This window comes from Halictus rubicundus, chromosome 4 (assembly GCF_050948215.1).
Source record: "Halictus rubicundus isolate RS-2024b chromosome 4, iyHalRubi1_principal, whole genome shotgun sequence".
Lineage (NCBI taxonomy): Eukaryota > Metazoa > Arthropoda > Insecta > Hymenoptera > Halictidae > Halictus > Halictus rubicundus.
The window spans coordinates 18,757,640-18,771,430 of NC_135152.1; the positions used below are offsets into that span (position 1 = coordinate 18,757,640).

The window sequence follows — 13,791 nt, forward strand, 5'->3', positions numbered from 1 at the left end:
GGTGCTTTAATGTACATTATTATTACTTGATTAGGAAAATATTTTATCAGTATTATATGGAGAATACACCTAACAATATTATAATAAAATTAATTATCTTCGGCTTTTTATTATTTAGAGCATTTAAGGGGGTTTTCCCGCAGAATAAATAAAAATTGAATAAACACATGCTAAAGCAGCAGTGACCTATGCGCTAAAGGACAATTTTGAAAAGTAAATTTGTTAAAAATAGAAACGAAGTATTCCATTCGATCAATTGCACAAGAATAAGAGTGGCAATCTCACTCTTTTTCTCAGCTTGATCTTACTTGTTGCACGATCCAGTCTCTGCATGTAATCACTTCGTCTAGCAGCAAAAATACGTGCACCAAATTAACCAATCGGATCCGCATTTCAGCTCCTTATAGTACTTATAAAGATATGAACGTAATTCTGCTACTGAGTTGCCTCATATCCATGTAAGATAATAATGTAGCCTAGGGTAAACATTCTTAAGCCAACAGGTAAGAGTCGAGTTTATAACACTTTCGCTATATGAACCGATTATGGCGATCGTGCAATATATTTAACTCGTAAACCTTCGCTAGTTATTCGTATGCTTCTTATTTCACAGATGTACCAGTGGACCCTGAAATAGGTAGTTAGTGCTGAAACTAGATTTTATTACACAGGGATGACGAGCGGCTGGCTAGGTATTGGAATATGATACTGATTCTGGACTACTGATTTTATGCATTTACGACAAAAGTGAGTGCCACTTAAAACATTGAAAAGATTAAAAAACTAAGAGTATTAAGGTATTATTTTCACTATAGTAACACTGAACCTATCACGGTCAAAATGACCGGTTTTCTATTTCACAATTATTGAAATTATAAACACGTTTTCGTGCGAAATTACTGAATTAACTTCTTCATTTAAGCAGATATTACAATGAAAATCGTACAAAGTTTAAATAAACTCAATCTTCTCTCTTCCATATGGTTCAAAGAATGTCTATAAAACCCACTGTTTCTCGCATTTTCAAACGGGAACACCCCCTTAATAGTGACTATACAGAGTTCGACTGAATAACCTAAAAAATAAAGAAAAAATAAAAAAGAAGTATAGAATACAATTTTTCCCTCCGAGGCTTAGTTTTCACGAATCGGATTTGCATATCCACTACGCGCGCATGCAATTACGGCTAAGATACGACTTCCCGTGCGAGGAATCATATCGTAGTCATAATTGCATGCGTAGGTACATAGTTAATATGCAAACTCCAATTATCTTGAGAACCCTGCATCGAAAAAATGTTATGAGGATACAAGTAACGGGGGATGAAAGTAAAATGTTCAAAATTTACACGATAAATAAATCTATAGTTTAGTCGTCCAGGATTAAACAGTCTTCTGTCGCACAAGTTCAAACAATTTTTTCTATATTCCTTCGCACATATTCTGTGTTTTTTGTGATTTACATATACTCTTTCAAACGGAATACCATCGATATTAAAAGCATTTTGGACAGAGATCTTAGAAATTAAGCCTCGGATAAAAATTTGTTATCCCACATAATATTTCTTCCTAATTTTTCCGCTCGACGCTGTTCTGTCTCTTCCAGAAAAAAATAATGAAACATACAAAACAGAGGACAGTAAACGTCAGCAGATCGAAGAATTCTCTTAGTACATTCGTTTACACATATTCTGCTGGTACTTTTTAGGCGATCCAGATACAGTCCACGGACACCATGCTCGAGGGGTTACGGAGGCCCATCCCCATAAGGGTGTCGGCTGACGCGATCGCGCGCGCGCGCACTCGCTCGAGGTACCGAAAGTGATTTGTGCTCTCGGTCGTCGGAACACCGGCGTCACTTCTTTCTGGAGGATGTCCAACTACCGCCGAGAGGCCCGGTGGCGGTTATGGTCGTGGTCGTGGTCGTGGTCGCGGCGCGCGGCGTTCAGAAATTTCTCTTCACTAGTCCTCACCGTATCAGCGATCTACGTCGTTTAGATGCAGTTAGATCTACCGGCCTCTCATTAGCATATTCTCGGCTCGTATAATTTACCGCATGATAAACAGTTTAAGTAGGTAAGCAGCGTGATACCTCATCGTCGTTCCGACATTCCTCTCAATGTCGGCTAAGTAATGCCGGCCGTTACTTATTATTTATCGCTCTGCCACGGCCGGCGTATCGGGATTTCGACGATGCAACTTCGCCGACAGGTTCGATATAACACGTGATCGCGCAACGCCGCCGCGATAACGCCCAATGATCATTCTTTTTATTCCTATTCACGCCTTCCGACCCCACAGCGGCCTTAAAACGCCATTCTAGCCGAGCAAAATGATTTTAACACTAGGTTTACGGAGCACTAAAATTTTACATCATTTTATAAAAATAACAGGAATGTGCTGCCCAAATTTTTAGCCATTTGTTAGCCATAGAAATGAAATTGTTGAATAATTCTTCATGGATGTACCTTTAGAATCTGAATAATTGTAAATGAAAAATATTAGAACCCGTCATTGTGACGGGTCCCGTAATCCTAGTGTTAATACAGTGATTTCTCTGTATATGTCGCCAAGGAATGGATGATAAACGTCGCGCAATTATCCCTACTACCGCGGGGGTACATATACCACGTGAGAGGCTTCGGACACCGAGGAGTGTAAACATAACACGGCTCGGGTATGTCTCCTGGACGATAAACGTCGCTGACAAGACCCTTGTTGATGACATGTATCGAGAATTCACTGTATACCGGGTATTTCGGCAACAATGGTAGAACCGGACAGGGGCTGATTCCTCGTGAAATATGAAGCTTGAGAAAAACGACTTCGAAAATGTAATCGATACACTTATAGTTTTTTACATGCCCCTGAACAGAGGATCATGTCCACGTGTTTTCGATGGACACTAATTTTCTCGAAGAAAAGCCTTTTAATTTTCCTGGGAAAAAAATTGTCTGCAAAAATTGCACGAAACAGGAGCCAAGTAGAAATTTGTTTGTTCTCGCAATGGTTTCGAAATCGTCATTGTGAAACGAACAAAGTTCACACGAACGATACGTTCCCTGTGTTTGTAATTTCTGGATTTCGATCGGGCAACCAGTCGAAGGAGTTCGGTAATAACCGTGTATGGTCAAATGAAGGATTCATTAAGGCCCAGGCAATTCTCGACGGAGATTTTTATTGTCACGGTCGAACGGCCGACAGATATCCGCGGAACAAATTGCCTGCACGCACGATGGAACGGCAATCGCGTTTCAGTGAGACGTAACGCGCGGCGTATTTGGGCAAACAATGAGCGGAATGATTAGGAAAATCTATTGCTCGGGAATTCAAGAGAAATTCCGCCGTAGCCGACATTAACGCGATTAGTTCTTTTTTTTTCAAGAACGAGACACCATTTTAAATGTTCGGTTTCGCGAGCACGTCCATTACAGTTTTTGTTGGTACGCGCCCGCGCACGATGCCTCTTCTCTTGAGAATGTTGCGAACACGAATACTTTTTGGATCGTGATCGTTGGATGCGCTTAATTATGAAATTTAAATGAAGAAACATGTAGCTAGACGTTAATGCGAATTCGTATGTACATATGCATGAAGTCGAACGTTATCTACTTGGCATTATTACACCGCGAATGTACGCGCAAGTTTCCAGTCTCATAGATTAGGCGCTCCGCGAAACGAATAGAAGGAAAACTTATTTCATCAATTAAGGGGATTCTGAAGGCAAAATGCAATACAATGTTTAATTTCCGTTTATTAAAGCCTCTATCGTATCGCTCTCTTAATATCCGCATAAACTACACAGTCGAATTACTATTTATATATTCCAAGAATTTAATCTTTCTGCTATGAAATAACGAAAAATTAACTAAAGTATTATTATACATTAAACTTCGCGTATGCAATCTCGAGTGTAGGTCAGACGTATCCAGGAATTTTCATTGAAAGATAGTATACAAAATTATTCTGAAACGTTAATGCACATGTAGCTCTCACAATCAGTTTAATCTTGCATTTCAACAAAATTATTATAAAGTAACGAAAAGCGGACTAAAGTATTATACAATCGAACGTCACGTATGCAATCTAGAGTGTTGATCAGGCTTATCTCGGAATTTTTATTGAATTCTTTTTTTTTTTTTTTTTTATTGGCATATCTCTCACAGTCAATTTAATTCTATAGCCGAACGAAACTATTATAACGATCAGCACAAGTAGCAATAATTGGAATCGAAGTTTTAAACTAATGAGTCACGGGCCTCTATAACATTCTACATCTACTCTATACTACAACCGATAAATGTTGAGGCAAGTTAGTATGCATATAGAAAATCGCAGATGTAAAAATGAATCATCTAAACTAAATTTTAAGACCATATTGGATACATTAAACAAATTTAAACAACCTTTTGAAGCAATGTCAAATATATGAAAACAAGCGGAATATTGAATTTATTTAAAATTTATTCGTATGTGTTTAAACAATGGAATTTATTAAATTATTTCCCATGGAAGCATCCATATAACCTCAATAATCATCAAATAAACAGACGGTTATTTAACGGTGGAATAAAATTAATTACTCGGTGTTTACGTTAAAATTGTTGTGAAAATTAAAATATATCCACGATTTGTTGACATTTTAAAATACATCCAGACGTAAAGTGCGTTCGATGAAGTGTTTAAAAACTGTTGGTAAAATCGAGTGACACAGCTGAGAGGTTGAAAAATATTAATCCGCGGATTTTTCAACGTTTAACGCGACCAACAATCAGTTTCACGAAGTCGTTCGTAAATCACTGAATTGCACGCGGTGTCGCGGAAACGCGAAAGAAAAGGAAGAATGCAAACGTGGCCGGTGTATAAATAATGTGAAAAAACGGTATTGGATACCCCACGGCGAACGGATGAGTTCACGGGAGGGCAAGGAGCACGGTAGGCAGAGGACATATTAAAATGATGCAGGGAGAAGAATCCATGCGATGAAAATCGCAGAAACTCTCGTTGACTCCCATCTGTGACGAACTATTTCAGCGCGTACAGCTAAAAGCGGGAATTCGTCGACTATGCGTCAAGCGAAACATCTCGAAGCCGCTTTCCGTTGTTTGTAAACATGTTCTGCCAACAAGGTAGCTTTTCTCGCCGTCAATCGATTGAAGAAAGTCAGACACTCCGGTTTCTTTGAACGTTTCACGTCGACCACTGCGCAGCTTGGGCTATAAATATATAAAAATAATTTTTTCCAGTAGACTTGCAAATTTTCAAGTAAAATTACAAACATCACGTTTTGGTAAGATAATTTTCTACCTTTTGAAAAATTACGTAGCAACGTGGAGTGCAAAAAACTGATTTGAAAAAATAGTAGCTTGAAAACTTCTGTTTACACGTGCTTATACAATCTCCAGTTTTAGTTTCCCAATTTTTTAAATTGTTAACATTCAACCACGCCTTAACCTCGTCTTACGAAGACACCCTTTAATTACTTACACAGATTTTACCTGGTTCGAGTATTTAATGTACTGGGGCATGTCATGACCCCAACAAAATTTCGCTAGTGAACTGCACGATAAGAACATTCAGAACATTTCGATTATTTAGTTTTAAATTGTACATAGTTTAAGGGGCCCAATTACTGTGAGGGCACCAATTACCGTGCCTGAAATCAGTTAATATATATTTCGTTTTTAATATTCATTGTGCTTCAAAAATAAGTATAATTGAGACAGGCACAGTAATTGGCACCCCCACAGTAATCGGAAGCCTTGAATTTAAAGAGTCTGTACTACTTACGGGATAAAAATAAGAATTTCGCGTTACTGTTTTCATTATAGTTATCTTTCCCGCCAAAGACTGATAATTTATATCGATTAATTTATATTAAATTTTAAGTTCTCGTTACTATATATTGCACTTTAATTACCGCTCGTCGAACGTCGTGCAGCTTCTGCCGAGACCAGTTATTTTTAATTTAATGCAGCATTTTCAGCGAGGCGATGTTATCAAAAGTGGTCAGCTGAATATTCGAACGTAGCGGAGAAACGTTTTGACAGGAAAGTTTCGCATCACCTGACAACCATGCGGATCACCTGAACCGTTCACCTGAGACAAACTAGTTCCTCCAGTTTCGAAACGAACTCCCCGCTAATTCGAATCTAGCGCTGAACGATTTATGTATAACGCTCAGGGCAGTTCGAATATCGGAACGAATACTCGCGGGGTGTCATAATCTCGACGGACTGGGACTTGTCCGACGAGATTTCAACGGTTCTGATGCCCTCGATCACCCGTGACATCGTCGCGAGAAGGATGTTGACGGCGAAATTATGGCGACTAATCTGCGTGGAATTCGGCGAATTCGACGAGTAATGGAAAAGCGTTGAAACGAGCATTTCTTCTCGCCTTTAATCGTCACGATCGAAACTTTGAGCCAGGAAATTTTTTCTTCGCGACATGCCCGTCTTTTATATTCTATATTCTCCGACACACTTAGCAAGCATGCTGAAGTAAAAGTTTGCGGGAAGCGAATACGTTCGGAGTGATAATAGCTGCGCCTTCCACTCTTCTGTTGCGTGTCTGAAATAACAGGGGCGGGGGGGGGGGGCATATTTATTAGAAGTAGACAGCGAAGTGTTTATGCATTTATGACAAGAATGAGTATGTGTAATTTAAAACAGTGAAGATGTTGAAAGAATTGAAAAATACAGTTAAATTATTGTCGACTTGCTGGAATTATTAAAGAAAGAAATACATCGTCACTGAGTTTACATTCCTCGTAATAAACCTAGAAAATTTTAATTTTACATAAATATCCGCTGTCTAATTATTCGTAGACTGCGGATCTTTATACAAAATAAAATAAACAGGAAAATTTTCTAGGTTGATTGTAGGGAATGTAAGCTAAATGACAATGTATTTACTCCTCCAATAATTTTTATTAGTCGGCAACGATATAACAGCATTCTTGAGTTCTTGTAGTGTCTTCGTAGTTTTGCATTACGCGCATTCATTTTTGTCATAAATGCGTAAAATGCGCTGTCTAATTATGAATGCATTCTACTGTTGAAAATCAGGACACGGTTAAGATATCGAACATTTTTCATGTAACGAAAAATAATTTTTGATATCATGAATACGGCAAAATAGAATATAGTAAAAATCGGATTGAACTACACGGTGACATGAAAAAATCGTTACAATCTCTTCGTTACTAACCTCGATCGAGACGAAATAATGGCCGTCCTTGAGAATCGGGGGAAGGATCACACGAAGAGACACGTCTAACCATTGAAAAGCAGTTCAACGACGAAAGGAACAGACGCCTGCGATCGTAGGGAATTTAGACGTCAACAGCTCGTCAGGATCCCGTTCCTGAGACATTATTCATAACCTTACGTGCTGTCATACGGCTCGTGTATCGCACGAGCTTGTCTCGTCCCGAGGTTACAAGCTGGTCGCGTTTCAACCCGACCCGCCTCTAAAAGAACCAATACGCCACCGCCGTTGACTGACTTCGTCGACGAACATCGGACTTTGGTAAATCGGCCGATTTTCGAGAATTAAGAGACCCTTCAGCATCATAATTGCAAAGACTATGAGAATCTGAGCGATCGAACTTTCCTATTTGTTACTTTCTCCGTTATCCCCTCTCATAAGTGCAATCTTTCATTAAGACTAGGGGTAAAGGACCAAATTACGGCGGGGGTATCAATTACTGTGTCTATATTAATTATACTTAAGGCTTAATGGATATTAAGAAAAAGATATATAACGTATATATTTACTGATTTAAATGAAAAAAGTTTGATATTCATTATGCTTTGAAAGTAGGTGTAAGTAATATAGGCACAGTAATTGGGTCCCTAGGTTTACGGAGCACTAGAAGTGACTATTTACATTATCTACTGAATAATGATCAAAACTAAAAAAAAAATAAAAATAAAAAAATAATCTAATTAAAATAACAATAATATGCCTATTCAAATTTTTAGCCATTTTTTTATAATATGAGTACATATACCTAAGAAGTTCGTTGAACACTTCCACATGCATGCACCTTTATCAAAGAAAATTTTTTAATAGTGTTCTGGCAAGATGTTTCAACAATTCGAGTTAAAAAAAATTAATTCTGTCATTCGTCCAAATGTAATTTCTTGGAAAAAGACGAAATTGAAAGCTACTGTTTTTATTCCAAATAAATATTTCACTTTCAAGTGTATGAAAGTTTAAGTATTTTTCAATAACAGAATTGTTTGAGAAATTTATAAATATACTGGTACTGTATGAACATGGAATTATTTAGTTAAGATTAAAATATAAAAATTGTTACAAGTTAAAATCCGTATATAATATCGTTAGAAAATTTTTCACTGATCCAGAAAAATGAACTTTCTCTTACGAAATACACTTAAAAGCGATTTATATTATTTTTTTAACAATATCTTCTTTTGCTAAATTTATATGTGCGAACCTATTAATTTTCTAAGTAGGTACCAGGAGGTATGATTAATTCTGCTGTGATAAATGGAAATTAGACGACAATATTCTGTATAAGTCGAATTAATTTTCGTGTATCAAAGATATAATTGCTATTAAAGATTATTTTAAATTATAGAGATATCACGTAGCACGCAGGTAATACCGTCGGCACTAGTAAGTTTCTATTCGATCGCAAACAAGACAATGATGATTATTAAATTTACCTAAATGTCGTACTAAATAAAATATCGATGCAAAATTATGTCACAAAATTATAATTGGAATATTTAAAAAAGTTTTCACGATAATTTCTAATCAACAACTTAAAGTACCTACGTATAAATTTAAACCATGTACCTATATTATTGTGGATAAAATTGTTAATGCGTCTTTTTAAATTTTTTTTATTTTAACAAGAACAAGTTATATGTAATACATACAAATTGTATCGAGTGTAGTTTTCAATTAAGCAAGTATAGCATATATTAAATATATTAAACATAGTAAATATATTAAATATAATAATAAATCAAGTATAGAATGTCGGTCATGCATGTTGTCATTCCTGCGTACGGAACTGTTTAGCTTTTCAATAACCATGTACCCAAGTATGATGAGATTGTTTACAAGTAATTTATCCGCAACCGAAGTTTATTATATTAAAGCGTATAAGCAATCTGAAATATGATGTTCTATTGCAATTAAGTATGACAACGAGCCTATAGATGTCGAGTTGAGCACACACCGTTCACATGCGCTGTACTCATTTAACACAGCATCGTCACCGCTAATATATTACGGCACTGATAACTTTTCAGACATCTCACACTGAAGATGGTGAAGATACAACAATAATAATGTCGAAACAACGTAGAAACCGACATTAATATTCACACACACACACTCACACACACAAACACTTTCGTTCGATACAGATACGATAAGTAACTTAAAATCACCCTCTGAAACAGTTCTATGTTCTATCAATCTGACTCCATTACGCTGACAATTTAAACTCGAAATCTCAATTGATAATCTTTCTCGTTCCCGCTTATAAGTCACTGGATGTCTGTTTACTTAAAAACAATATGAAGTATGACTAGAATGCGAATTTTTATGCAAAATGAAAATTGCCTGCGTCAATTGCAAGAACAGCACGAAAATTCTTACAATAATTTTAACGAGTTGCCAATAATAAGTCAATATTCTGAAATTCTTCTCGTCTTTTCACTGTTTTACATTTCTCACCTACCTATATCTCCTCTAATTATCTTATATCTATTATATAATATTTAATATATCGATGCACGTGAGTATTGATCAAATTTACACCTAAGCAAACTCATGAGAATCATGAATTTTATTCTGAGAAAAGACAATCGAGAATACTCGTCAATTTATTTACTTTGATTTCTTTTATTGCTTCACATTATTCTAATGTAAATAGAAATAGTACCAAGCAGTTGCGCGTAGGGTAGCAGATTATGTCTCCTCAGCGGCATCAACGGAATGCAAGTGAATTAGTGCACAAAACATGTTAACAACCATTTGAACGCTGCGCAAGGCGTAATTTTGACAATTTCACTGTTCGTAATATGTTTCACCATATTTATCGAGAGACGTATAATAGGCGAATTTGATTAAAAAAGTAATTCATAAATCTTAAGGTCTCCAATAACGTGGCCGAGACGCCGGTAAAAATTACAACTAGACCGCTAATTTTATGCGTTTATGAAAAAAATGACACGCACTTAGGAACAATAGAAAGATCAGAAAAATTTAAGAATGTCAATATATCATGTTCAACTTATTAGGATGATTAAAGCAAGGAAGAGCCTTCTACGCGGCTACTGTTTCTCGTAATTGACGCGTACAATTTCTATTTTACATAAAGATTTGCAGTCTACACACAGCATGGCATTCAGTTACAAGTTCTCCATGAAAATGTCTTTTTCCATGTAAGAGGTTACATTACCATTCATAGAACAATGTAACTATGAAAATTGTTGAACAACCTGGTACTCGAAACATGCTGCACTTCATACGTACGTAACTTATAACAAACGGATTACACTCGGCCCTTCTATAACACCGTGCAAAAATTGCGACAATCTTCCTGTAACATGATATGCTTATAACACGATTTCCATATAGCACAACTTAACAGACTTGCACAACTCTCGTACAATCTTCCGCATTCTGACGATCCGCATTACTTCTACATTTCGTTTAACAGCGATTTCGATAGAGCACGTTGCAAGCATTGCGACAATCCTTAACACGATTTCGACTTGGACAACTCTCGTGGAACCGTCCGTATTCTTCTGATTTATATGACTTTTAAGTTTCACTCAACACAGTTTCGATGCAACGGTGTTACAGCGGGATCGAGTGTGGCTCGTTATCTGATATACAGTGTTTTCTCGATATTTGTCAACACCAGGGGCCTTGCCAGCGACATATATCGTTCAGGTGATTGTTTGACCCACGCTGAACGTCGTACCCGACTCGTATATTGTGTTTACACTTCTCGGCGTCCGGGGACTCTCACGGGGGTATACCCCGGCGGTAGCGGGGATAGTTCTGCGACTTTTATCAGCCAGGTGTTTGCGACATATACCGAGAAAAGACTGTAGCCGAGAAAGTAATAATTCACTCACCCTGTCGTATTGATGCGTCGCCGTGGCCGCCGAGAAGGATTGAAAAGGCGCCGGCCTGGCCGGACTGTGATGGGCCGCATGCGGATTTGCGTGGGGATGGGTGTGCGGGGCCGCATGTGGGTGGGTCGGGTGCGGCGGCGGCGGTGGCCTCTGATAGAGGTAAGGATAATATTGATACATCACCTCGGAACAGCTCATCACCCCGCCCGGGCCCGGCACCCCAGAGCCGGCCTGCCTACTTGCGTACCCGAACGTCGCACCACCCGTTAGTACACGATTTCTTGTTTCCACCTCTGTCCACTCTCCGCCTCTGCCGTCCTCTCCTCAGCCCGCGACCCTCGCCTTTACAGGCTACCGATGTCGACCGATGAATTTCTTTCGAGTCGCACCGCAGAACTCTTCGCTGAAGTTCTGTCAGGCTGATCCGCGCATCTTCACCGCGAGCAGTTCATCAACAAATACCAACGAGCACTTGGCAACCCTCGATCGTGGATGCCCGCGGCTTTTAAATCCCACGATTCCTTTTTAGAGCTGACCGAGATCACGGTGGTACTCGTGTTCGAAGCGACGCACTCGAGGTTCCAATTCAAGCTACCTCTCGTTGTGTGTCACCAGAGTATTTGCTGGCGGGGTGGCCGGTGAACATTGGACTTTAACCGAACGGTAACGGTTCACTAGATCAGGCGAGAAGGGGTTCTGGGTACTCGAGTTCACCGAAAATCCTAGGGTGCACGGTATCACTGCGCGATGATCATGCGATGGTGGCGGTCTTGTCGGTTCACCGAGGATCACCTTTAACACTGGCCCTGATTCGTAGTCTCCCAACAAAGACGACAACACGACACAGATTGTGAAATACAAATTCAATATTCAAGGTTAACGGTGACGGATGCCACTTCAGGTTTTTCGTTCGACGCTATCTGATCGAACGGTCTCTAACCTCACTGTGCCAGCACTCGGTCGCAGCGTCCAGAGATTACCTCGAACCTTTTCAGAATGACACGACCCGACTGGCTCGACCTCCTCACTGAAAGTTTGAATGCGATAAACCGTAAATCACTGTGCCAGTGCAGGATCAGTCGTATCACAAGTCCTTAATGCGACAATGTTAGTAAACACCTCTTCCGCAGTGAAAACCACCTAAAATCCTAGTTTGCCCGCACTCGAATTTTTGTCACTGTCGGCGATGGTTCGCTGCCGATCGCGTCCCGGTCTGTCGAAAACGTCCGTGGCGCACTGTCAAGTTCAATCGGCCGATCAGCGTCCAGATGCTGATCGGAGTGTCATGGGAACACCTGGTTCACAGGGAGGCAGGTACAACCCTCGCGGCGAGAGACGTGACCGGACCGTATCCTAAGCTGGTGATGTGTCTCTGATGGGCGAACACAGACTGAACCCCCCGACGTCGTGTCACCCTCTCCGTAGGCCGGGTCCGCCGTCTTTTTCCAACTGGTCGCGCGACGGTTCTCCGTCTTTTTCGCTTGCCGCGTGTTCTCTCCTTCCCGGCGAGGGTCAGGGCCTGGCCTCCCCCTTTCGTTCACCCCGACAGAGGGGCTATCATGAAAGGGACCGCCTCCTGGTAGTACCACGGCCGGCCAATCACCGCGCGGGAACAGCGCGTCCAATGAGGCGACCGTTTGCCACTCCTACGCCCAGTCGTCTCTGTATTGATCCCACAATGAACCCGACTGCCGTCGCGGTATTAAGAAGTTCCTACTCGGGTTAAACCATCCCCCTTCCTCCATCGTCTCCCTACCTCTGCTCCTATTCTAGCGAACCCGATCTCCCTCCCGTTTCACTGTCTCGGCCAGCTACCAACGCTGCTCCCATCTCCTGCGTCTGCTTCGTCTTCTTCTTCTTCTTCTTCTTCCTCCTCCTCCTCCTCCTCCTAGTCCTCCTCCTCTTCCTCCTCCTCCTTCTCTTCCTTCTCCCTTCCCCTCGCTGTCCCTCTTCGTACGTGGCTCGGTTCGCCACCCTTTCGCCACTTCCAACCCCAACACCCCGGACGGTCGGAGCCAGCCCGCGCGCATAATGAGTCTTAATTAACAGTTTCGCGGTGTTTTGGGAAGCTTAATTTGCCGCGCCCGGCGAGCCTAGAAGGAGAGACGAACGGGCTCCCAACCACCTCCCGGAATTTTCTCCCGGCAGCCGGCTAAAGGAAAATCTGGCTCCCACCGAGACTTCCGCTACCGATCGGCTCCCGTGAATTGATTTGACAGGGTTAATGGGAACGGTGATTGTGCTCGAATGATGCCGGACCCGGCCCGCTTTTTCCGTTTACCGGCTCTGTGCCGTTCGCACTTCGACTCTCTGATCGCGATGCTCCTTCCGGTGACCGACCCGCGAATGTAATTATAACTATCGCTATGACTCTGATGTAATTTCTGGATATTACATGCCCTCTGCTGAATATGCGAGCGGACTTTGGATTTTCTTTGTTTGTGTGCATGTCCGGTAGCTGTAATTTCCAGCTACATTGCAGTTTTGGGGTAATTGCGCTTTCGTTGATTCTGAACGGTAATCGTCGTTGAAACGTTATTTAGCGATTTAGGTAGTTTTGACGTGGTTGGAAACCATCTCTCTGTCTTACGGGAAAATTAAATTTTTCAGGATATTGCTGCGTCATTTTTCTTTAATGAAAAATATTTTTTATACGT

At 40.4% G+C, this 13,791-nt stretch overlaps 1 protein-coding gene across 2 annotated transcripts in view; it reads right to left on the bottom strand.

The window, feature by feature from the left end:
* Nucleotides 1-11,333, bottom strand: part of Vg (transcription factor vestigial) — a 146,901-nt gene extending 135,568 nt beyond the window's left edge. For both annotated transcript variants that reach the window (XM_076787207.1, XM_076787206.1), the window contains exon 1: nucleotides 11,135-11,333. In XM_076787207.1, the coding sequence (XP_076643322.1) occupies nucleotides 11,135-11,332 (198 nt within the window). In that variant the 5' untranslated portion in view covers nucleotide 11,333. The remainder of the gene's footprint in view (nucleotides 1-11,134) is intronic.
* Between the last annotated feature and the right edge of the window lie 2,458 nt (nucleotides 11,334-13,791).